This window comes from Ammospiza caudacuta, chromosome Z (assembly GCF_027887145.1).
Source record: "Ammospiza caudacuta isolate bAmmCau1 chromosome Z, bAmmCau1.pri, whole genome shotgun sequence".
Classification (NCBI taxonomy): domain Eukaryota; kingdom Metazoa; phylum Chordata; class Aves; order Passeriformes; family Passerellidae; genus Ammospiza; species Ammospiza caudacuta.
In genome coordinates, this window is record NC_080632.1 from 46,883,986 (window position 1) to 46,907,731 (window position 23,746).

General features: G+C 42.3%; 1 protein-coding gene across 1 annotated transcript in view; it reads right to left on the minus strand.

The window, feature by feature from the left end:
* Nucleotides 1-23,746, minus strand: part of SERINC5 (serine incorporator 5) — a 39,640-nt gene that overhangs the window by 12,300 nt on the left and 3,594 nt on the right. Inside the window, exons 2-8 of the mRNA XM_058823532.1 lie at nucleotides 15,354-15,521; nucleotides 8,923-9,101; nucleotides 8,515-8,597; nucleotides 5,573-5,666; nucleotides 3,770-3,981; nucleotides 2,930-3,025; nucleotides 147-273 (exon numbers count right to left, since the gene is read on the minus strand). Coding sequence (XP_058679515.1) covers nucleotides 147-273; nucleotides 2,930-3,025; nucleotides 3,770-3,981; nucleotides 5,573-5,666; nucleotides 8,515-8,597; nucleotides 8,923-9,101; nucleotides 15,354-15,521 — 959 coding nt within the window. The remainder of the gene's footprint in view (nucleotides 1-146; nucleotides 274-2,929; nucleotides 3,026-3,769; nucleotides 3,982-5,572; nucleotides 5,667-8,514; nucleotides 8,598-8,922; nucleotides 9,102-15,353; nucleotides 15,522-23,746) is intronic.

Consider the following 23,746-nt stretch of genomic DNA (forward strand, 5'->3'; position numbering starts at 1 on the left):
CTGAAGCTGAGGAAAATACAAACCTTCCAGCTCAGCTTTATTCCACACTTCTCTGTGACTTTGCATGGGGCCTGCTATAAGCCTTCACTCTTTGGACCACAACATTGCTTTTACAGAAAGGTAACTGCACAAACTCCCAGACTTACCAAGAATATAAAATGCAGCCAAACAGAATCGTAGTACCCAAGCCAGTAACCAGGTTTTCATCTCTGTGCAGGCCTTGACTGAATTCAGGTACACAGATTGTGATATTCCTGTTGTTTTCATCCAGGACTTCACAAACAAACAAACACAAAAAAAACCAATTTGCAGAGCTCATTTCATTCCATTTTAAAGTAGTCTTCACACTGAAGGCTTTAACTGAATTTTTATTATGTGACAGTGGATATATAAATTTCAGTTATTTGTCTAGTTCTTAGAAAGATCACAGAGAAAAAATGGGTAAATCTAGTCTAGCAGACTCTGTGTTTCAGACAAAACCAAAAATGCAATTTACTAGGGTACTAAAATTTCCTGTCTGATCACAACAACAAACAAGGGAAAAAACAACTGTTTTGTGACCTAAGAAAGAGGAAGTTGGAAGTCTGCCAACACTTCACCTAAGACTACAAAACTATGTAAGACCAAGACAGTACAGACCTCAGACCAAAAATCTCTTTGACAGCAAGGGTGCCTTGAGGACAACTATGAAATCCATACACAGTTAAAAAAGGTAGTTGGTAGTTGCCCTGTTCTCAGTCAAATCAATGTTAGGTAAGTTCATGGCAAACATGAGCAACAGGGCTGGGACCCCACAGTAAGTACCAGCCCCTCACACATTCTCTAGCACATGCCACTGCGAAAGTTGACAACCAAATGTGGAGTCCTTACCACACAGACAGGCAAAGAAGGAGCATCTCTGAGAGCAGATGACAACTGTGAAAATTCTCAGGCATGGAAAGACAAGGAGGTCTGAGAGTGTGCTTGATGCATACTCTAACAAATGCAATAACCACGCTTGAAATATATACAAGAAGAATTAGAATATTCACTTAACTGCTGAAGACTTTGTCTGTGACAAGCATGAAGCAACACATGCTTGTCTGTGACAAGCATGAAGCATGAAGGCATATGATTTAATTCCCCATATTACCTTCTTGACCTTCTTTTTACACTGTGGACAGGCTTTTGAGTAACTCAGATGCCTTCTAAATTCTACTTTATATTAATTCAAAACATGGCTAAAGTTCCATAAGTAAATCTTACACCTAAATATTGTCTGGTTTACTTCCTAACTCTAGAATACTCCCGTGTGTATATCTGTACCTACACAAATATGAGACTTTTCCTCCCACCTCTCCCCTTTCTTCTTGAGAGATCTCTGTATAAACTTTTCCTTCCTGCCATAGGACTTATTTTCCTCTAGCTATTGTTGTTTCAGCTATTGAACACTTAAAAGTTGGGCAATAATAATGAAAGAGTGTACTAACTCAAACCAGAAAAATCTTCTCTAAGCGAAAAAAATGCTTCCAGTGAAAACATAGGAATCTGACATTTATTTGGGTAAAGGAAAGTTTGAATTGAGGTGTAAAGTCTTGCTCTGGTTTTGCTGTGTCAAGAACTTAAAACTCTAGTGAGTTCCATATTCCCAAACTGCAATGCTAGTGGCTGAAAGACAAGTGGAGTTCAAGAGCTCTGCTGAAGAACAGCACCATCTCAGCTGCAACATAACTCTGACACACAACTCCAAGTCCTTTCTTTTAATATTTCCTCTCAAAACGAAATACAAGTGGTGTTCAAGTTTTTGCTTCATTAGGAGTCCAGGCCTACCCAGCAGACTAATTCTAGGAGGAAAAAGTGCCATATTAGTATCCACTTTGTTGGCCAGCACATGCTAACTGGACCTTGTAAACTTTTGGATGGAGCTGATCCTCCAGCTCCTTCTAGAGGAATCCAAGAGCCATTTGTTCCAACCCTCTCCTATCATGTGACCTAAGACATCATGTGTTTTGTCATACTCAGTATTAAGACAACGTGTACTTGTCACAGGAGGAATCGACTACAAGACTTTGTGAAATTTGTTCACAGGAAATGGTGCAACAGATGCAACTCATCCAAGGTAAGTGAAGTGCCCCTAGACCAAAGCATTTAACACCCAGGGAGAGTGCCAATTGCACAGTCTCTTGGCTGCACAGATTTATTGGTACCATTTGCAATTTTTTCTGTGAAGACCAAACCCAGAACTTCTATATCCCTGAGTCTGTTAGTCCAGGTTTGCTAAATTCTTGCTTTTAGTACACAACATGTTTAAAAGCATTTACATTGTGAAAAATGCATATTTTATGATCGGCATTTTGCAATCATTAAAACAAATATTATATGTGTTATATTAAGAGGTATGCTGTATTAATTTTCTTAGGCTATAACATAATGTTAAAATAGAAACTTTGCTATGTAAGATACTTTTTTGAAAGAGAGGAATGAGGTACTCCCACTGAGATAGCAGCCACATGACACCTAAATCTTTCAGAGAAAAATAATTTATTGCTCTCTTATCAGAAGGAAACTAACATCTTCCCGCCTCATTCAGCCCTGAAGAGTCAGGATTAAGAGGAAGAAGTTGACACTGACCAGACAGAATCCTGTGTTTGAATGGAATTTATGCATCATGTATGAGGTGTATGAATATGCAACAGGTTATTGTTTTCAAGGGTTAATCCTCTGTTAACTTGTGTCCTTTTTCGGGCTTATTCTGCCCAGAAAAAGATACCCAGACCATTCATAACTCTTTGTTCTTATTGTCTCATATTGTCGTAATCCTAATTGTCCAAATTTTTATTACTCTAATTTTATTACTATTTTTATAACAATTTTATTACTATTAAACTTTTAAAATTTTAAAAACAAGTGACTGGCATTTTTCACATATATGAAGCATTAGATAACTTACTTGTTTCTGGTGGTTTGCTGGATAGTGCTGAGAAAGTGAGGTACATGACATAGCAGCTGATGACTCCTGACTGCAGCAAGCCAGAATGGGGCTGGCCTTTACAAGAGTGAGGAAAATTAGTTATTTTTGTAGTCACTTTTGCAAACTGAAAAATAAATTTATATCTTTTAAAGAACAGCACACGAGTACTTTTTTTTCACTTTAAGCAGTTAGTAAGTGTTTGAGGCAGTTAAGATACAGTTCCACTGTCCAATAAAGAGAAAAAAGTCTATCCCTTAGTTCTATGGGCTATTTTAGGAAAGCATTAGTGATTCCTGTGTAAGTAAAGAACCACCTCTGTGCTTTTGCAAAACAGAGCTGCTTTTCAAATGCTGCCACAATAATTTTATTTGCCTGTAAAATCTCTGTTGGAGTCACACTACTATTTTCAGCCCAATGTGTGCAAAATACTAACAGCACACAAAGTATAAAATACTGCTGGTAACTCCACCAGGCCCAAACTTTACAAACAATAAATCCCAAGAATTCAAACGTAAATAGTAAAAGAGTAGTGAGTATGAGAGCTACCACAGCCAGACCTAGGTAAGTTTCACAACACAGTGGCAGCCATCAGCAGGTGGGTGTTCTCTACACTGTGTGCCTGATGGCACACCCAGAACGTCTCACACCTCTGCAGTTTCAGCAGTCAAGCTGACAAGGAGCAACCTAGCACAAGGCAGATAAAGAGTCAAGAGCAGCACCAGCTCTGAGCTACCAGTAGACTTTGTGCCCAGACATGGCTGATGGCACACAAGTGGGGCAGCACTAAAGCCCAGGAGGAGAGCAGGCCCGGGGACTCACGGTTCTGGACGCAGGGCGAAATGGCCACCAGGGACACCAGGAGGCACAGGCCGCCGTTCACCCCGATCAGCACCTTGTTGTGCAGGCAGCCCTCCGGGCGCGTGTAGAACAGAGCCATGAGCACCAGGGCTGCCACGGCAATGGAGTACAGCATGAGAGTCACCAGGGCAAGCAGGCCGTTCCACACCTGCTTGTGGTTTGCCCCTGCAGTCCTGCGGAGAGAGAGACAAGCATCCTATCTTTGTCTTCCCTTGCCCAGAACATAAAATTCTAACAGCTGAAGAGTTCATATCCTCAAAGACAAAAGACAGTGTTTCCTTTCCCAAAGCACGCCTGCGTCACTACACCAGCACAGATTCTTGCATGGTTTCTACCCATGAAATAGAGGGAAACATTCCTTAGCATCCGTATTTATCTTCTGTACTATCACAATCACCTCCTTCTGATTATAATTTTAGCCCAGTAATTATAATAATTATAGCCCAGTGCTGACTCCCAGAACTCCCAGGAGTTCTCTGGGATCAGCCCATCAGCATGTCTCAGCTCAATATATCAGGCATTTCCTCAGCACCAGCTCCAAGTACCCCAGGCTGGGCTAGCGAGTGGTGCTCTCCACACAATGAAACCAGAGGTTTATCGCTCATGGCATAGCCTCTCCTCTGCTCCTTGTACTACCTTGAAAGTTTTACTACTCTTTCACTCAAAAAGCCTCCTCTCCGTCTGAGTCTAATCAACGGACTTCCTCAGCTAAAGAATGGTTCATCTTGTTTTCCTTTCTTCACCTTCTAAACATCTCTTGCAAAGCCCACCAGGGTTTAAAAGGAGCAACTAAAACAGCTGTTTTGAAAGAATGGGCTGTTTTGTAGATGTAGGGGTTTTTTTCCTGTGGTTTTGTAGAAACAGGATTTATTTTAAAAGACTATCTAATGTAAAGAGAGCTAAAGTTAAAGGCTGGTGCAGGAATTCTTTCATCCACAAAACACCAGCTACAGTAATTAGCACTAAAAATATCTGTGGTATAAGGAGTTCTCACCTCTTCCTCCCTGAAACAGGAATTTATCAAAGCTGAAGGATTGCTAAAACTCTTTCTTAGCAGGTATTTTAATAAGAACAAGAAAGAGCTGCAAGAGTTTGTAGAGGAGGAAATGTGAGACAGAAAGGGTGGAGGTGGAGGCAGGAGAATACATATGAGAAGAAAACTTAAATATTTTAATTTGATGCAAGGCAAAGGGCTAGGACAGTAATAGAAAATATACTTGAACCAAAAATGAAGTCAATGCCCAAATATTGTATATCCAGGTTGATAATGGAATCTTGCCTATTTATATGACAAGAAAGAAGTTGAACACAAATTAGCAGTCTTCATTTGAGAAAGAAAATTGACGTGCATTAAGCTGACATAGACAAAGCAGGATTTCTCAGTTCACAACTTTGCACATGGTTTCACTATTACATTTTTGCAACTCAAGTTTTATTCTCTTGCACCACTCCACTTAGCAGATGTATTTTCATATAAAATATATAATAACTTTAAAGTAAGAAATTTTTGCATCCAGACACACTACTACTTAACAGAAGCCAAGCAGTTCAGGTAAGAATAAACCAGCAGAGCAGAAGTGAGCAATAAGGAAACATTTCTGTTGGGCAAGGAGAAGGTAGATAAATGAAATATGAACAGGTCTGATTCAAGTGTCTGCTTTCAAAAATTACATCCAAGACACATCTACATTCTTTGTTACGAGAAAAATATTGGTCAGGAGTCCATCAGAATTTTAAGGAAATAACTGCTTTCCCAACACATACCAATTTTTATTCCACTTGTGTGCGAACTCAACCAGCAGGATGAGCTGAATGGCAATGAAAAGGAACCCTCCTGTTGCTCCTACATAGCGCCAGGCTGCAAGGCAGAGAGGCAGAAAATAGGTCAAACGCCCTTCCCTTCAGAGAAAATGGATTTATTGTCTATGCAGTGAAGCTGTTAATGTGGTTGAATATCTCAAGCTCAACAAATGTAGCAGGAGATTTCAGATGAAAGGCCAGCTCAGTTAACTCAAGATTAGCTCCCTTATGAATTCAGCTTGCAACCCGCTACATTTTCAATATAATCATGTCAGGACAGCTACTGGGTTTCCCTAACCTAGAAAATTTTGTGGAGCCTATGAGTTACTACGTTAAGACAGAAAATACTGAAACCTTTATTTGTGACTGACAGAAAGGAGGTGGTGTGAAGGCTTTCCACAGGAATCTAAACCCTGAAATTGAAGGTACTGGAACCCAATCATTACTAAAACTGGCAATTTCTTCTCCTCCAGATTCCAGTACCACAGAAAAACAAAGGTGGGGTTTATCTATTCACAAATGCTGTTCCGAGCCACTCCCAAGGAACACTTAGTATTCACTGACTGGTTTTAGGACAGGTTATTTGGGTACTTAACTGTTGACCTATATATACTGCATTTGGGCAGCTGCTTGGATGTTTTAGACAACAGATTTCTTACGTGCAACATCAGAATACCTATTTTAATTTTTAGCTGTATATACAGCTTGTGCTGCTCTGCAGTACACAGCCTACAAATTACTCCAGGTGTGGAACTGATTTCAATGAAGAAAAGACCAAGGAAGTGCATTAGCAATATTCAGCCATATCCTTAGATTGTGCTTTCCTTTTGAAAAAAAGCCTGTGTAAGTTAAGTGGAAGGATGGAACAGTCAGGGCTCATTTCCATTAACAGTTGATGTAGAGATTTTTTTCTTACTCTATCATAAGCTCATTATTTAAAAGCAAGCAAAAATGTCATTGTCTGGTTTGCTAAACATATTGCATGCACTTGACAGGCTTCTTCAAACATACAAAACAAAAAACAAGATGAAGTTATTCTGTAAAAAAGTACATAAAAACCGGCAGGGCACAAAGTGGCATGTGTATTTGGGAAAGGGAGAGTAGGAAAGGTCAGATCACCAATGGAGTGAATAATTAAATAGACTCTCCTGATCTCCCTCTGCCACAGTATACTGCAAACATTTATGGATCAATCAAAATTAAGATCAGCATAGCCAGGGTGGATTTAGCACTACAATCCACAGAAACCTACTGCTTGCACATAATCTTCCTCCTCCATGATTAACAAACTGCTTGGGAAACATGGCAAGAGATTTTATTTTTCAAGAAAAAAAAAAGCAGTTGGGAGAATGACCCTCTCCCTCTAAAAAAAACCTAAACAAAACCAAGCAATCAAAAGACAGTGTAAGTTTCTTGAAAGGAGGGGAGAAAATCCCACAAACATATCATACCCAAACCATCTGTAAATTTCAAATTCAGGGGCAGACTAGAGGTCAGTTTAGCAGGAGTCACAGAATACAGCTTTGGAGTGAAAAGTCACGAGCTAGTTTGGGAAAGAAAGCTTGTAATGCTGTATCTCCAGACTACATTAGACTGCAGTTGAGAATCAGCACAGAAAAATTCTGTTTCTCCTCTTCTGCAAACACATCAGTTCCTGAAGATGTTTCACCATGACAAGGGTCACTTGCAAAGATGACAGGCAGTCTCACCTGCTCATGGGTACAAGGCATTGCACTGCATCTATATCTAATCCAAACAGAATGGGTCCTAAGGACAAACACATACAGCCAGGCCACAGCTTCAGAGAGGACATGGAAGAGAGCCTCAAACTGAGCCAGGGCCAAACAAACAGACAGCAAAAGCAAGAAGCTGAATTATAACTGTCAGTGGTTTACTTGTAGTGGTTTTTACTTTAGTTTCCCAGAGTACTGTGCTCATAGTTTGCCTGCCCACTCGATTCTCTTCCTTATGCTACTCCTCCCTCCTGCCCTTTTAAACATCCTGGCTAGAGCAGATGGGCATTGAGAACAAGGGAACCAAGCAAGTCTTTGTGGAAGCAGGCAGCATACACACCTGCTCCTTTGCTCTACTGATCCCATCCCATTCCCCATCACCTGTTCAGACCCAGCAGCTCAAGTGCTTACAAGGACCTGCAAGATGTACTTACTGTAAATGTAGGAGAACAAACTCATCTTGGTATCACCAGGATTTTTGCTCCTAGCCCACAAGATTTCTGTGATAAACTCCCCTCCCACCTGGCACTTCAGTACTGGGCTAGCACCAGCATGCCTGTGCCCTGCCAGCATTCCTTCCAAAACTGGAAATGCTTCTGATATGGCATCCTCAGCAGAGCACATGTACCAGGGCCCAAGAACTCTAATTTTACTTTACTGCATGTACACCCCCAACCTGAAAACTAACAACATCTCAAATTCTTTTGGGGCACTGCAAGTTTGCAGTGCCCAGCAGGTTACTGTGCCTCCTGGAGCACTGGCATCTCTCCACTGTGCAGCCTCACTGCTGCACTATGCCAGAGCTACCCTGCACAAGCCAAACTAATAAGCAGCTCTGTGTTCTTGAGTGAACAACTCCTTCTGCACCATTATAGTTCCATATTTCTTAAAGAACTGGCAAGAATTCCTGAAGAATTGCGGCAGTGGTATCGTTACCTACCACTTTGGCCTGCTCTTGGTCAGAAAAAAAACATGCTGCTCCCTGCACATTCACATGAAGACCATGTAGTTTGCACATACAGTGTTCCCCCCAAACACTGGTTTTGCATCTGGCTTGTAAAGGCTTTACTTGAAGAAACAAGGCAATATTCATGTTGATCAGACTTCTCAGATTTCTAACCAGTCACAAGATAGTAGAGAATGAACCAGCATAACAAAAATAAGAGGACATACCATTGAGGAAAGTGTCCTGATCAGGAATGAAGAAGGCTCCTGAGCACATTGCTGCCAGAACTATAAGTTTGATAAGCCAGAATCTGTATGAGAGAAAAAAAACATCTGGTTTAATAGGAATTAGAGATTTTCAGCTTTAGTACCTCAAGAAATCTTTATTTAAAGAGTAACGAGGAAAAAAACCACATCCTTTGATGACTGATTACCACTTTACTTAGTTTTCACTTGACCACATTATTTCTAAAAAAAAGAGCAAAGTGAAGATTTTTGAGTTGTGGGGTTTTTTTCTGCCTAGTACTACATCTAAGTAGAAAGTTTGCGGCACAATTTTGTGAAGAGATGTTAAAATTAGAGTGGAGATGTTAAAATGTTAGATGTTAAAATTAGGCAATCAAATAAAAAACTCACCCATTATGAATGTATGCTCGGCAACTTTTGCTGTTGTTAATTTTGATGGTGAACAAGAAGAATAAAAAGAAGAAACAGGCCATTCCAAAACAGACTTTGTACACTGCAGAGTATCCCACCAGCTTCTCACACATCTCACCCGCCTGAATACCCTTGCACATCTGCTTGTAGAAGGGAATCTGAAAAGCAGAACACATTATATATAAACTGTTAGAAAGGACACAAAGCACACATAAGCATGTCTATGTCTGGGCACCACTGACTTTTCACTGGCTTCATTTAATACCTTTGACATCCCTTCAGCCTGGATTTCAGGGTTCAGGGGATATAATAAAATCCGAAACATAAGGGACTGAACTCTTCCAGAACCTTCTCTCAATTCTTTACAGATCCCTTGGGGTACAAGTCCACTTTCCTTCAGCTCTCCTGGTTCACGCCATTACTGCTTATTCCCTCACCCTAGGGACCTTCTCCCTTCTTCCCATGCTGTACAGCAAGAGACTCTGATTGCTTCAGTAATTCAGCTTACGTGAGACACACCAGGGGCTTGTGCTGCCCTGGCTGCAAAGGCAGACTGAAACACACCCAAGTGTCACAGGGGCAGCAGCCACCCTCCTCTCTATCACTGCTTCTGACAGGGAGCTGTGCCAGATGACCTGATTTTGTTTTAAATTAACAGAAAGATGGAATATTCCTGCCTCTCTTGACTCATTAAATATTTGCTTTTGAGGCCTTTCCCCGCAAAGGGGAAAACAAACAGCTGCACATTCTGGCTTCAGTTTCACCACATGAATATGATGCTGGGTGCTCAGAAAAACAGGTCTTGTGGCCAGGACCCGCTGCTGTGAGGCACCTCTGTGTAGACATGGGCTCCTCACAGCCAGAGAACCATTCAGCTGCACAGAAACACAGGAATTTAATTAGAAAACCACTATCCATTTCAAAGAAAAAAAGGGCCTCTCTGTGTGCTTACAGCCTTCAGCTAAGGCTGGTAAGACCAGTTGAACAGCATTATTAAACTCTCTGGAGCTGACTGCTGCTATCCATGCAGGTGACTGGAGGATAGAGAAGCCAATGTGCAGCAGGACACAGCATGCACAAATCAACAGCTATGGCAAAGGAAACCCCTTTATTCAGCAAGCAGGTCAGTACACAAAGCCATGGCAATGAAAGAATAACAGGGTCTGCAGGCTAGCCATCAGACAGCATTCCCAGCTGGGTAGAAAGTCCTTGAGATTCAGGAAACAAGTGATAAACAAGTAAACTGCCAGCTTCCAGCACCAGGCTCTGAAAGCCTACCTCTCTCAGCAGGGTATGCAACTCCAATCCATGTTCCAGGACTCCAAACCAGTCAGGGGCTCAACAACCCTCCTAGCAGTTTCTCAAAAAGACGAGCTCACTCCAGCACTTGTGTGGCTGAGCTGAGGATAGCAGACCTAACTACAATTTGGAGCTGATTTTTTGGTGGGCTAGAACCAGACGAGGAGATGAAAACTGCTGTTTCATCTGCTGTTTCATCACCAACAGCACAGCTCTGTGGTGTTACAAGAAGGGACTCAAGCTGGGCCACTCCAAGCTGCTCCTTCAGCAGTAACTCAGAGATTAGCAGCCTCTGCATAAAGAAGCTGGACATTAAAGTAGCTGTGGCTAACCTGCATCCAAGAGTTTTTGGAAAGCTCCTGAGAAATTGTCTGGAGCATCAGCAACACTTTTCCCAGGTCTTGGAAAGCAATGAAATGTCTGACTGGGAAAACATGCCAGCATTCAAAATGAGCAAATGGATTGAATGGAATAATTATGAGAGCTCTCAAAGCTACAGTGATGCCAGGGCAAGCCAAGGGGTCACAACAATGCCAGGGAAAGCAACTGGGCTATCAATTAATGCTTTCCTGTTCTTTGCTTATAATAACCATCAACCAGGAAAGGTTAGAAAACAGCATAATATTGAACTAAAAATATTTCTGGGAAAATTACTTATTTGTTTGACATCCATGATAGTACTCACCAAGGAGACAGATTTTTACAAGATCTGTTCACTTTACTTACAAGACTTGCAGAACAAAACACAACAAAACAAAAATATCACAGAACCTGATTAACTGACTAGCTAATCAGAAACAGATCTATGGGTAGCCATAAATAGGCACCTTCTTTAATTGCATAGGTTTCTACAGAAATCTTGATGGGATTTTTGAACCTATACATTCTTTCCTCCTGTAAGTATTAACTTCATTACAGGTCTGGCTGAGAGAAAATGGATGGATTCACAAGAACAATAGCTCAGTTTGCCCTACATAAGCAACAAAGAGTTTAGCCACCATATAGTATTCACCACACTAAGCAGTAAAAAGTGATGGCCACAGAAACAGTCCCATGAGACTGAATGGTCTTTTAGGAGACCCATGGTCCTGAAGGAACAAAACAAGAATAAAACCAAACTCCTGGAGACCTTAACAGGTGGAACACACAAGCACAGTGCTGGGAGCAACAGGACCAGTGCAATAAAAACAGTATGTTTTTGTGAAAGGATGGTCTATTGCTGGGAACAATGTATCAAGGCTTATGTGACTTCATTGATAGACAAAAAAGACTAAAGTTTCTTTTCAATCTATAGCTCTGAAACATGTTCAGCTGCTGAGAAGGCTGCACACCCTATGTGCTTTACCATGCTGGGTATTTTCGATAGCCATTAAGTCACATATTTGTTATTTGCCAAGATACAGTGAAATAGCTACTTTTGTACCTTTAAAAGCAGCAGTAGTTAAACTCTTTGGCCTCGGAGCAGAGGACAAAGCATTCTTGTTGCAGAAACTCAGTATCCGCTCCAATAACACGAACGCCTCAGCTGCTGTGCAAGCAATGATGTTATCACAGCAAAGCTGGCCATCTTCCAGCACGCACTGCAGCCCTCAGAGGTGATCAACATCTGAGCAGCATCTACAGAAACACGATGTCCTGAACTTGCTCTCCTCTCAGTGCAAGCTGCAAGCACACAGAACCACCGTGGTGCCTGGCCAGCCCCAGATGGGGTCTGTCAGCACCTGAATGTGCGAGTGCAGGAGTGTGGCAAAGCACATCCCAGGGGAACAGCAAGGGAGAAATGTGCAGAAACAGCCCTGGAGGACCCTGCTTCCACCTGGATGTCCTCTTCCAAGGAGGGAGAATATGGCAGGCAAACTTCGTTAAGGATGCATGAGTGAAAATCTATGTAGGTGGGAAAGCAAGGGCAAAAATCCCCACGTAAAATCACCTGTCCTGAGCAGCTGAGAAATTAAATAAAAAACCAAGAAACAATCAGATCAGAACACATCATCATGAATCTACGGCTAAATTTTTATCAGAAATATGCAAAGGGCATCTGCACTCAGAACCCTTATTTTTGGTAGCATATTTGGTGTTTAACATGCAATAATGCAGCTAAGGGCCAAGGCATAAACCTAGCAGGGGAAATAAGACTGAAAGTATGTTTTGCTGGAACATGTGACCACCTTGTACTGAAATGCTTTCACACAACTAAACTGAGGGTTACTGGTGTTCATTTTCCTGAAAATGTATTTCTTATTTTTCTTTTCATTAATTAAGTAGGACATGGATATTTTTAGACTGAAACCATTAGTTTTGAAAGAGCTTTAACATTAAAAATTTAAATTTTAAAAAATCTAAACATTTTTTTGAGAGACCAAAACAATTCTTTCCCTTTTCTTCTCTAAATTATCATTTCCAAGCCTGTAAAATGCAATTTTTTGCTTCAACAGAACACATGTGAGTAAAGCTGTATCTGTTTTTTTAAAAAACAGCATAACAGGAAAAAAGAAATAATATATGGATCAAGGTATAGAAGCACAATATGCAGTGTAATTCCATATTGGTCTTTTCTGTATTTCTGTCCCTGTCACTGGGCTCACATGTCTTAATTGGTGAATACCCAGTCTTTTGCCTTGATATGCAAAATTGCTATTGCAAAATCTATTTTACATTTTACTATCCGAAATTTTTCTGCAAATAACCACCAACTTCTTCCCTGTTCCTCCACTGCCTCTTGCTTCTTTCCCCAGAGGTCTACTACTGTATACTTGGGAACGTACAGCAAAACAACCAAAGAGAAAAAAACACCTCTCACTGACAAACGAGAGATTCCTTCCATGTAAGATCAGCATGAGTATTCGAACTAGTAAAGGAGACACACAGTTCCTTGCCAAGATTACAGCTCCAAAAAGGACTGCACTACAATTTGAGATTTGACATTCTTTACCTAAATACAATTTAAAAAAAAATCTAATTAAAATTAATCAAAATCTGTTTTCTCTAAAAAAAAAAAAAAAAAAAAAAAAAAAAAAAAAAAAAAAAGGAAAAACAAAGAAAAAAAGAAAAATAAAAAGGAAAAAAAGAGAGGGTGAGGTCCCAAAAGTATCATGCAAAGCATTTGCTTACAGTCTGGCTTCGGGAGCTGGGAGTGTTCCATGACCCGGCCAAAAGCAAAGGAATCAGTAAGTGCATAGCACTTCCAAAACACAGCTCATCACTGAGAAGCTGAGACTGGTTAGTCTGAATAAGTATTTCCAAGGTGCGCTCTATCAAAACTGTGCTGAATTAGCATCAGGGGCCTTTGAACTCTTAACAGCCCTGAACATAATTATTAAATTAGAAAGCAGATAAAGAAAGCCTACTTTCAGATGGTCCATTTCCCATTCAAAGACATCAAATACTCTAAACTAAGACAGTGATTATCCTTCCACTTCAAGCTAACAGCTACTCTTTGTGTCATTTCTTCCCACACTGAGCTTTCAGGACTATGAACTGGAAAAGAAATTTGGCAATACTGAAAAGCATGTTGTTGAAGGCTTCTTGAATCACTTCTCTGTTGGATAAAGACTATTTTTTGTTAGGGATACAAGCTGCATAAAAACCACACTACTGATGGAAAAGAACTTTATGAAATTTGGATATAAGCACATAATTTGTCTCCCACACACTTAAGTTCCTTGGGTTATTCACTTTATTGCCAAGCTAAGCATCTAGTAAGCCAAAGCAATTCCTGGCAAGCAATTTCAGCACACACATGTTGAGCAGTTTTTAAGTCACAGCTTACAGGCAAGCATCACGTCTGTCCTGGGTGCTCCTACAGGGTGGTCATCAACTTCTGGTGGCCTGGGGTAAAATGGGGCACTAGGATAACTCATGCAAAGTGCTATTAAATGAAAGAAAATTAGGACAGAACATACAAAGAAGGTACAATTGGAAGACAGAAGGGTCACAGGCAGCAGAGCACAGAAGCCCCCAGTCAGCCTGCTGTAAACTCACAGGTTCATCTGTGTTGCAGGAAGGGGGTGCTGCCACCAGCTCCTTCATCTGGGATGCTCTGGCTGTTTCAGGGACAACCAAAAGTCAAGTGCAGAACGTAACCAGGGCATCAGCTTGTTCAGCAACTGGTTCAGTGAGGAAGGAGGCCTCGCTGTGCAACCTCACTCCCTTGGGAAAGGGGCACCAAACAACAAGATGCTCACACTGATGGAAGCCTTCTGAGCCTCCAGGACAAGCACACACACAACCCCCAGAGCAGGCCCAATGATGCATTTGATGCATCTTAATTTTTAAGAATTAAGCAATGCAGTCCTTGTTCTCTCTAGTTAAAAGCAGTTTTATTATTGTAGTTTGTGAGAGAGAGGATTTGTGCTACTTGGGTGGCTTATGAAGCCAAACCCAATATGTGGTACAACAGGACCAGTGTGTGAGCACAAGCAGGCTGGTGAGCATTGAGCTTAGGAAAGTTTTATTAAGACTCTGAAAGAAACTTGAGTTTTAAAGTCTAGCTTCAGCCACAGCTCCTTTCATGCTTTTGAAGCTCTCTAATTAAAAAGACAATTAGAGATGAACAGTATTTGCTGTGGTTAGAGGCCATGTGAACACAATGACTCAACACACACTGAAGAAAACCCCTTGTAGAGGCTCTGCAGCATTGTGCTTTGCAGTAGTCTGTCACACCAGGAAGGCAAAATTAAAATTGCAACACTTGAAGAATTATTTTCTAATTTGCTGCTTCTGCTGCTAAACAAGCTGCCAGAGACAAAAATCAAGATTAGACTGAACTGATTTGTTCTACTAAAACAAGTTCCCCAATACTTTTCCTTCCTGTGACAGTGCCTGCACAGCAAACCTGGGGTGGGTTCACTGCAGCAGATTTCTGCACTTGAGAGGAAGGATGCTAGGCCTTGGCTCTTCCTGTTGTGAAACACGCTCAGTGGGTGACAGGAAGATGTGAGCATGGAAAAATCAAGAGATTGGGCATGGAAAATCATCCCATCTGTGTTCTGAAGTGGATGGGTGGAGGAAATTGACCGCCTCTTCTGAGGGAGCACCCCTGTACACAAAGAGCTGTGGAAGGAGTCCCGTTTTCATCCAGGGGCAGCAGTGACCCCATCCCTGCTACTTACGTGAGTTTTCATTTCGTTAGCTACTGTTGTGGACATCATGACACAGCAGATGATGGTCACCAGGATGAAGTAAAGCGCGTACATGAAGCGGGTGCTGGTTGACTGCTTTATCTTGGGGCAGCATTTGCAGCACAAGGAACAAGCAGCAGTACCGCAGCAGCAGGCCAGCTGAAAAGTAAGGCAAAAAACACAAGTCAAAAGTCCACTCAAACCCTCCATCTTAAGGTTTCTATTGCAAAAGTTAGACAGCTGAGAGACTTCCTGCAAAACTCCAGAATTTCTCAAGTCCTCTTCTCTCAGCTGAGCAGCATTTAAGTGGAAGCAGTCTGTCTTGATTATGAAAACTCACTAGTCTGAAGTACATCAGTGTCTAGCTTTTCTAGATTTGCTATGGATGAGAGACAGATTTCCCTGTGTATTTCAGTTTTGTACCAGCAATTGAGGGTCCACCAAGATAAAATCCACAAAACATAGCAAAACCCATGTAAATATTTTATTCAACAAGGATAAAGGTACAGAATAAATCTGAAAGGCATCTAGATTGAGGTTCATTATTTTCTTGCTGTCAAGAGTATCACTGACTTTCAAAGAACCTGGATTCACCTTCCCTGCCTTCTACTTTTAGAAAAGCCATATATAAAACACAAAGGCAAGCCTTACTTATATACATAAGGCAGCACTGTCCATGGCAAGGCCCTTCCTTGCAATTGGCAGCAGCTCCATATGGCTCCTGTGTGTACTTAACCCACCAACCATGACCACAGGAGAGATTTTTGGACATCAGCAGGCAGCCAGGAGCAGGGAGCCGCCCTCCCAGGTCTCACTGCTGCCAACCCAGAGTAACCTCACCCTGCTACACTCCCATTTTCCAGGCGCTCCCTGAGGCTAGGTATGGTGAGCTGCCAGAGCACAGCACTCCAGCACACCAAGGCTGCTTCTTACTGGTGTTTCCTTGCTTTTGGAGGGGCCACGGGAACATTCAGAGAACCTTCTGCTTTCTGCAAGCAGGTGTACAAGGTGGATGCTTGCCAAAAGACTGAAAATTCACAAGCGCCACATTTGAGTAGTCCAGGCAAACTTCATTGGTTGTATGTGTCTTCAGGCACCCAAGCATCATGCACTGTTTTCCTCCCAGGACACTTTCTCTTCCAGCATCAAGGACTTGTCTGATGAAGGGGAGGGGGCTTCATGTATGTTGTCACACAACTATATCTAACTCCACAGAATATCACAACCAGATTGGTTGTTCAAAGAGCCTCAAATCATTCAGAAGAAGTCTCTTGAAAAGACTCCAGTTTATCACTTCCTTGCTATGACTATCTCTGCAACATTCAAGGTCATACTTCCTGCCTCCAGCCCCCAGGAACGGGGTGGCAGACAGGCCCTTCCCTTTCTCAGCAGCAGAAGACATAAAATGGGCACAGTCCAACCCAGCCCCCATGCTGCTCTTCTCTCACTTCACCACTGGATCTCATGCCAGAGGAGACAGGGCCTCAAAGCATGCAGCTGCTAAAACTGCTGCTACTGCAGAACAGAAATCCTGCCCAAAACACAGAGCTCCAGATATGGGGAATAAACAGAATGGGTTCATGCTGGCACCTAAGCTGGAAATTAAAAATACTATGTGCAGTAGCACATCATGCAAGTAATACTTTCAAAATAGAAGGCTCTAGTGGCTGAATGGCAATTCTGTTTTTATAGGTAGTGAAATTACATTGCCTTTTAGAGCATCAACACAGGTCCAGGATATAAGGAAGCTACAGCAAGTTACTACTCAGCAAACAAATGCGGTAACATTTCAAAACAAATGCATACCAGAAATGTGTAATTTACACACTTCAGAATTTTAACAGCAACAACAAAAAAGTAATAGTTTTTTTTTTTTTTTTAAATAGGTCCTTTTAACATGAAAGGATTTGGTATCAGCCCAATCCAAAGTATCCACAAGGAACTTGAACTGCTTGCCTTAGCATAACAACTACAGTATGGAAGTAAAAAAGGTATGCAGCTTTGGCATTTGTAAGGAGAAAAACATTTTCCTACACCAGGTGCTAGAGAGCTCTGCCAGTAAAACCTCATCTACATCCAGCAACGTCTGCTATTCTACTCCTGGGTCACTGCAGCTGCTACTTAAAGCAACAAATGCTTAAACAGAATATGTAAGTCATTTATGTACTTTTCCACATTACTTAGACCTTAATGATAGTTTCTAATACTGAGCACGTACCCTAAAACTAGGAAATATTTGTGAAAAATACCACTATTTCCATCTTGTTCCACATGCACCTCTTCAAGCACTCTGAAAAGCCATGGACACCACAGAAAGTTGGTTAGACTATTCAGCCACAGCCTCAAATTTGGTGGTCTGGGTTTTTTTTGTGAGGGTTTTAAATTTTTTTCTTTTTTAAACTGCACCTCTAACATTCCAGAGTAGGCCACAATGAAATAGGTGTTATCCAAAAATAAATAAGAACAGTCTCTGTCCCAAACACTAAGATGCTGACCACAACCTACTGACCCAAGAGGTTTCAAAGATATTATCTTTCAGTGACAAGACTTCAAAGCCCACATATACAAAGAGTTCTCTGTTAAGTTTTGGTCAACGTGGAGCTAAGCTGCACAGACACACTGATGCCACATCCTTTACTGCAGGTATGGCCCATGTCACCTCTCCTTTGCTTTTTGACTGCAGCAAGGGTCTGCACAAGGGCTCAAAACTCACTGCAAGCCAGCAACAAATTTTTGTCACATTGTAAAAAACAGACTGGGAAAAAAAAGAAAGTAATGTCAAAAATCTTTTGCAGATTACACTTATAAATAAAAGCTCCTCCAAAGAATGGGGCTCTGCAGGAGGAAGATGCTGTGCAGTTTTTAGGACAGAGAGAACCCAACAACGAAGGTCTGTGAACACTACCAGCAGGCAGGCCTTGTATGCACAGGTCTGTATACACAGAGCTCCCTCAGAGTCTCACGAGGACCCCAAGCCCAGGCTCTCCAAGAGCCCAGAACAGCAGCACCTGAAGGCCAGGCTGCTCCACCAGGAGTTTGTCGTCCTGAAGCAGGTTCTGGTTTCAAGTCCCTCTCAATCCAAATGCTCCCACAAGTTAGGCAGCAAGCACAGCCAGCCCGGCCCATCTCTCTCTAGCTTTACATCTCCTCACCAGGGTGAACACCACAGTCTGACAATAATTACAAACAGTGGGCAAATATTTATGCTTTCCATAAACACCATCAGCCAGCTCGCTCACACTAACCCACCAGGACGCCACAGCGTAGACTAGCTGCCTGCTTTGCTCCGTGCTACTCATTCAGAACTCACAGAGTACAGTGCCAACTTGCCTGAGACCCCAGAATCTGAAAGCCTAACATACTTGATACCAGATTTGAACTGCCTGGATGATGGCTGGCTTGACTGGTTTCACAACAGCAGCTGTGGAAAGCTGTGTGGGAAATATTTCTGTTAAAATATATTCAAACTACAGTTTTACAGCCATTTCTTCTGGTAGCCAGGCTGGCTTAACAGCCCCAGGCTCAACCCAGCCTTTGTCCCAATGACACCAGAGTTGTGGGTATGACCCCCACATAGCCCATTCATGTAAGAGCTGGACTCAATGATCCTTGTGGGTCCCTTCCAACTGAGACTCATGTGCCAGCCGCTTGCCCACTCCTACCCCTGCTCCAGCACTCACGAGCCCTGACAGTTCTTTCTTCTGCTGCGGGTGACCAAACCAAGCAACCTAGTGGCAAGTTGTGAAAAGTCACATATCAACCCTTCTGAGCTGCTGATTTATTACACAACAGCAGCAACTGTTCTACCACTTCATGTGAGGGCACAGTGCACAGGAGGAGGGGAAAGCAGAGGTGAATGCTTTGCAGCTGTCCTACACACCTTCTCCCCTCTCTGAGCAGATGTTTCCAGGGGTGCTTTCCTACCACCTCATTCAATTTGAGTGCTGTAGGTGCCTGCCAATGCAAGGAACAGTAATTTTGACATTCATCCAGTAAAGAGCAGAAGTAAGCAGACACGTAAGAGCCCTAGCTCGTGCAAACCACTTTCCAAGTACCGGCAGGCACAGACACATTGAACAGCCCCATCTTACAACAGCCTGGGGAGCACCTATGGTTAACAAGAGTTAGGCAGGTCAATAAAACAGGGTAAAAGCAGGCTTACCACCTTGCGAGCCCGCTCCTGCTTCCCTACAATAAGTACTCTGCCAACACTCACTTAACATCTGCCACACACTCAAGTCTTGATTTTTGCAAGCTGTGATGCGATCTGATAAATCAGTAGAATGGGGTACAAGAGTAATGTTAAGCACATGTAACTGTTTACATACAAGACTGAAAGGAAGAGAACCTATCTTGCCTGCTGCTTTTATAGAGACAGTGAGATTTTAAGAATGTATTTTCCACATACATTTCCAAAAATATTTCGAAGGCTTTAGAAAATACTTTGTGTAGTTTTTAGGACGAAGAGTTTCAGGATCACTGCCCAAAATAGCCTATGGTATTTTAAAATTATACTAGCCATAGGCAAGTATCCAGCTTATCACAACAAAGAATTTCCTTTTGGGAGACTTCAGCAGAAATGGTAAAAATCAAAGGGGATAAGACCACAATGGGAAAAAAACCTAAATTCTTTAATGAAATGAAGTCTTAGCAGCTTTTTATGTTTCCTTCCTAACTGACAGCCTGGTGAGAGCAACAGGGGAGACAGGGGAGAATGTGTGCCTTCCAGCCCGTCCATGGAGCACAGGAATGTGCCTTGCTGAAGCTTCTTTTCACAGGGGCCTACAGCAGCTTAGTTTTTCATGCATTGCTTGGTTACCTGACTACCAGCATTATCTGGGCCATAAGATTTGCAGATAATGCAGTCACCGAGCTGTTAACAGCAGTGTCTATCAAAAACACCCAAACATCTACTCCCACAGCTGCAGGCAGCATCCAAGCAGGCTGGACAGGCAAAGGAGCCAGCCCTGCATGAAAAAGATCCCGAAGTGACCACACATCCACCTTTTGGTTTCAGGAAAGAGCATCTAGACGCAAATATTTCATTAGTGCACTGGTTCATGAAAACAAGAGGTCTGATGCCAGGTGTCCTGAGTGTTAGGAGCTGGTCTCAGACTATTACTGAAAACCCACTGCTGTTATGCATATGCATTTTCCAAAAGCTTCTTCAATGGGTCACATGATAATGCAGCTGTTTGTCCCTCTGAAGTAACTAAACTCACCAAAAAGGAGGCTTTATTTTGTCTTTTGTCTGACTTAACTGGCTTTCCACTGCTTGTTATTTAATACTCAGACTCACCATGTGACTTAAGCCAAGAGGCTTTGTGAACCAACATACCAGTTAATCAACTGATGACCTATTTTGAGGAGCGCATCTCACACTGCAAACTCTGCAAAATTGAAACAGATTTCAGAGAAAAGCCACGCCAGCCCCGACGCTGCCTGAGACGTGCTTTCTGGTGAGGCTTTCCTGCCCTCAGCCACCACGGACGGGGCAGAACTGCCACGCAGCACCAAGCAGCTCTAAACCCAGGCAAGAAAGCCACACTGGGCTGAGGGCGATTTGCTTCTGTCGCTCTGCACAAACGTTTCTGAGTGGTGACTCAGCTCAGCATTAGAAAAGAACATCACTGCAAAATGTCCAAATTCAAGTCTGTTCAACTGCTCTTCTCCTGCTGATTTTGGAAAAATCAAGTCAATTGTTTAGTCTGATCTGAGCCTCACAGGGTATTGTATCACCCATCTCCTCTACTGAGCTATTTTCCATTAGCACAGACCATCTGGATTTGACAGCAGTATGAGAAAAACTGTCCATCCCTGTGGTTACTTAAATCTGACACTGAAAAGTAAAAAAAACCCTACCTTCTAATTTGTCTGCTACAGTTTCCCAGGCACTGGTTCCTGGTGAGGCTTTCTTTACTAGCTTAGACAACCTTTTAATTTCCTAGTCTTTCTCCTTGCTCATCAGACAAGGAAACCAAAACATTTATCCTCAGTCTCATTTGAAGACTTTAAGACTTCTCCTCCCAGCACCTAAGTTTTGCAGGGTCTTTTTTCTCCCCAAATATTTCAATTTTACCCAGTCCCTCCTAGAAAACCATGGTAGTCCGATGGCAAAGAGTCCATCAAGTCACCTGACTCCTCTCTCCAGCATACAGCCACAAAGAGGTGGACTCAGCCTTGCAGCACTCAACACACAAGGCGGCCAACCAGCTACATGGCTGCACTTAAAAAGTTGTATTTTTGCCATACAGGTTACATCTACTTCAATAGTAGTCTCTGCTTCACCAGTCCTTTCATCTGCCCATTGCTTCTGAGAGCAATTTTAAATATCCTCTCCAGTCAGACCTGATCCTAAATTTCCTTTGCATTGATCCCTGGACATTCTTCACTGAGAGCAACCTCTGCTGGGTGACAGGTTCATCTGTCCTTTCCTATAATTTCACAGTTTTCTCATCTGCAGGTAGTTTAAGCTCATGCTGCAGACACTTCTCAGACTTTCACAGCAGAGGAGACAGTAACCGAGCAACTGAAAGATGAAAGAGAAGGGAGCAGTGCCAAAGTCTCACAACTGGGGCCATCACTTCATACAGAGAGCAGATTTTCCCCAGGTTGGCTCTGATGCTCAAGACCTGGACTCTGGAGGTAGAACAGCACATGGTATAACATGGTACATCACCAGGTACAGTGAACAAAATGCAGGGCAGTAACTGCCCAAGTCCATGTACCACTGGAGTGAAGAAGCAGTTAAAATGAAATTTTCATATGCATTGATTTAAAAGCACATAGCTGGAACAGCTGCTTTGCTTTTGAATAAACAGACAGCCTTGAGCTGTTTCACAAACATGCTGAGTCCTTAAAAGATGGTTTCAGTACTGAGTCCAAGAGGACTTTAGGGTGAGGAGTAAAAAAAGAAAAAAAAGACATTAATACTTTGTACAAAGAGACAAAAGCCAATAAACTGGTGCAAAGCCACAACTCTTGCTCATCCCTTCATATTAAAAAAATATCCTACTTGTTCAAAGCATTGTTAAAGGTGTTTCAGTTTACATCAATGTCACAACATTCACACACTATTCCTGAGCGGCAGGTTCAAAGTGGAGCCTGCTCACATCCTGACATTGCTTCTTGATGAGCATTTTTAAATATAATGCCTACATCTTCCTGATATAGGAAGTATTCCTGAACCACTGTTTTGCCAGTGACGGCAATAAGCCAAGAGAAAAACCCTTGAGACAGGTCTTTCCAGAAAACATGAATAACAGTTCCTGTTAAAACTCAGGTTAATATATTTTAGATCAGTGCTACTGGGCAGAAAGAAGAGCAAAATTTTATATGCTTAGACTGTTAACTTTTATATGCTTAAGTACTTGAGCACACACCATCTTTAATTGCTGGAATATCCAATTACTAAACTGCAAACACTAGTTCTTGCGTAGCTACCGCTAATTAAAATGATGATGAGATGGCAGGTGTACAGAGCCACCTCCCCCACATTCCATCACAGGCACACCCTGCAGTCCCCCCAGCCCTGGGCGGCGCAGTGCCTCACTCCCTCATGCTGTAACATGCTGATGCCGGAGCTTATTTCATGGATAACTTAACAAGGCAGCAGGTCAAATCCCATCGACAGAATGGTCAGCTGCAGACTAAACATCTTGGAGGGCGGGCATTCAACATGCTAAGACCTATTAGGGCCTGCACCCTAATGGTGGAGAAAGAAATGGAAGCACCACTGACTGAGGTCCTTGAAAAGGACACAGGAAGCAACCTCAGGTCCAAGCATCTTCCCATGGCTAACCTGAGAACACCATGCAGCCTCAGCATGTGTCTGGGATGAGAGCAGACACCAGCTCCAACGAGACCTACAGCTTCCACCGCAGTCACAGCTCAGCCTTTCATCCCTGAATTAAGCAGGTCTTGTACCTACAACTGCGAGCGCTTCCATGGCAATGAAAGCTCCAGTAACAAGAAAGGCACATCCTGGAACAACCACACTTGCAAAAACTAAAATAAAACTAGCCGTAGTGTTTAGATCCTTCGGCAGAAAAACACCCCCTTGCCCTTAAAAGTGAAGGCCCTGCTCTTATACTGCCTTCACCCCACAGCTCTAGAGCTATAGGTATTTAAAGCATTTCTTTAGCCTCACAATACAACCAACTCATTGGATGCAAGAGAAGAAGTCTAAGAAAATAGGAAGCAATTGGAAATCAGCCAAAAATGAGACAAACTGTCTTCTCCCTCTTATGCAGCGACAGGGAAAGGATTCCAACCTAGAAATGCAATGTCAAATGATACAACACTAACGGGATCTCCCCATCTTTACGTCACTTTTCCTTCCCATTTTGATCAGTTTTGAATCCAGCAGTAAATTTTATCCTGCT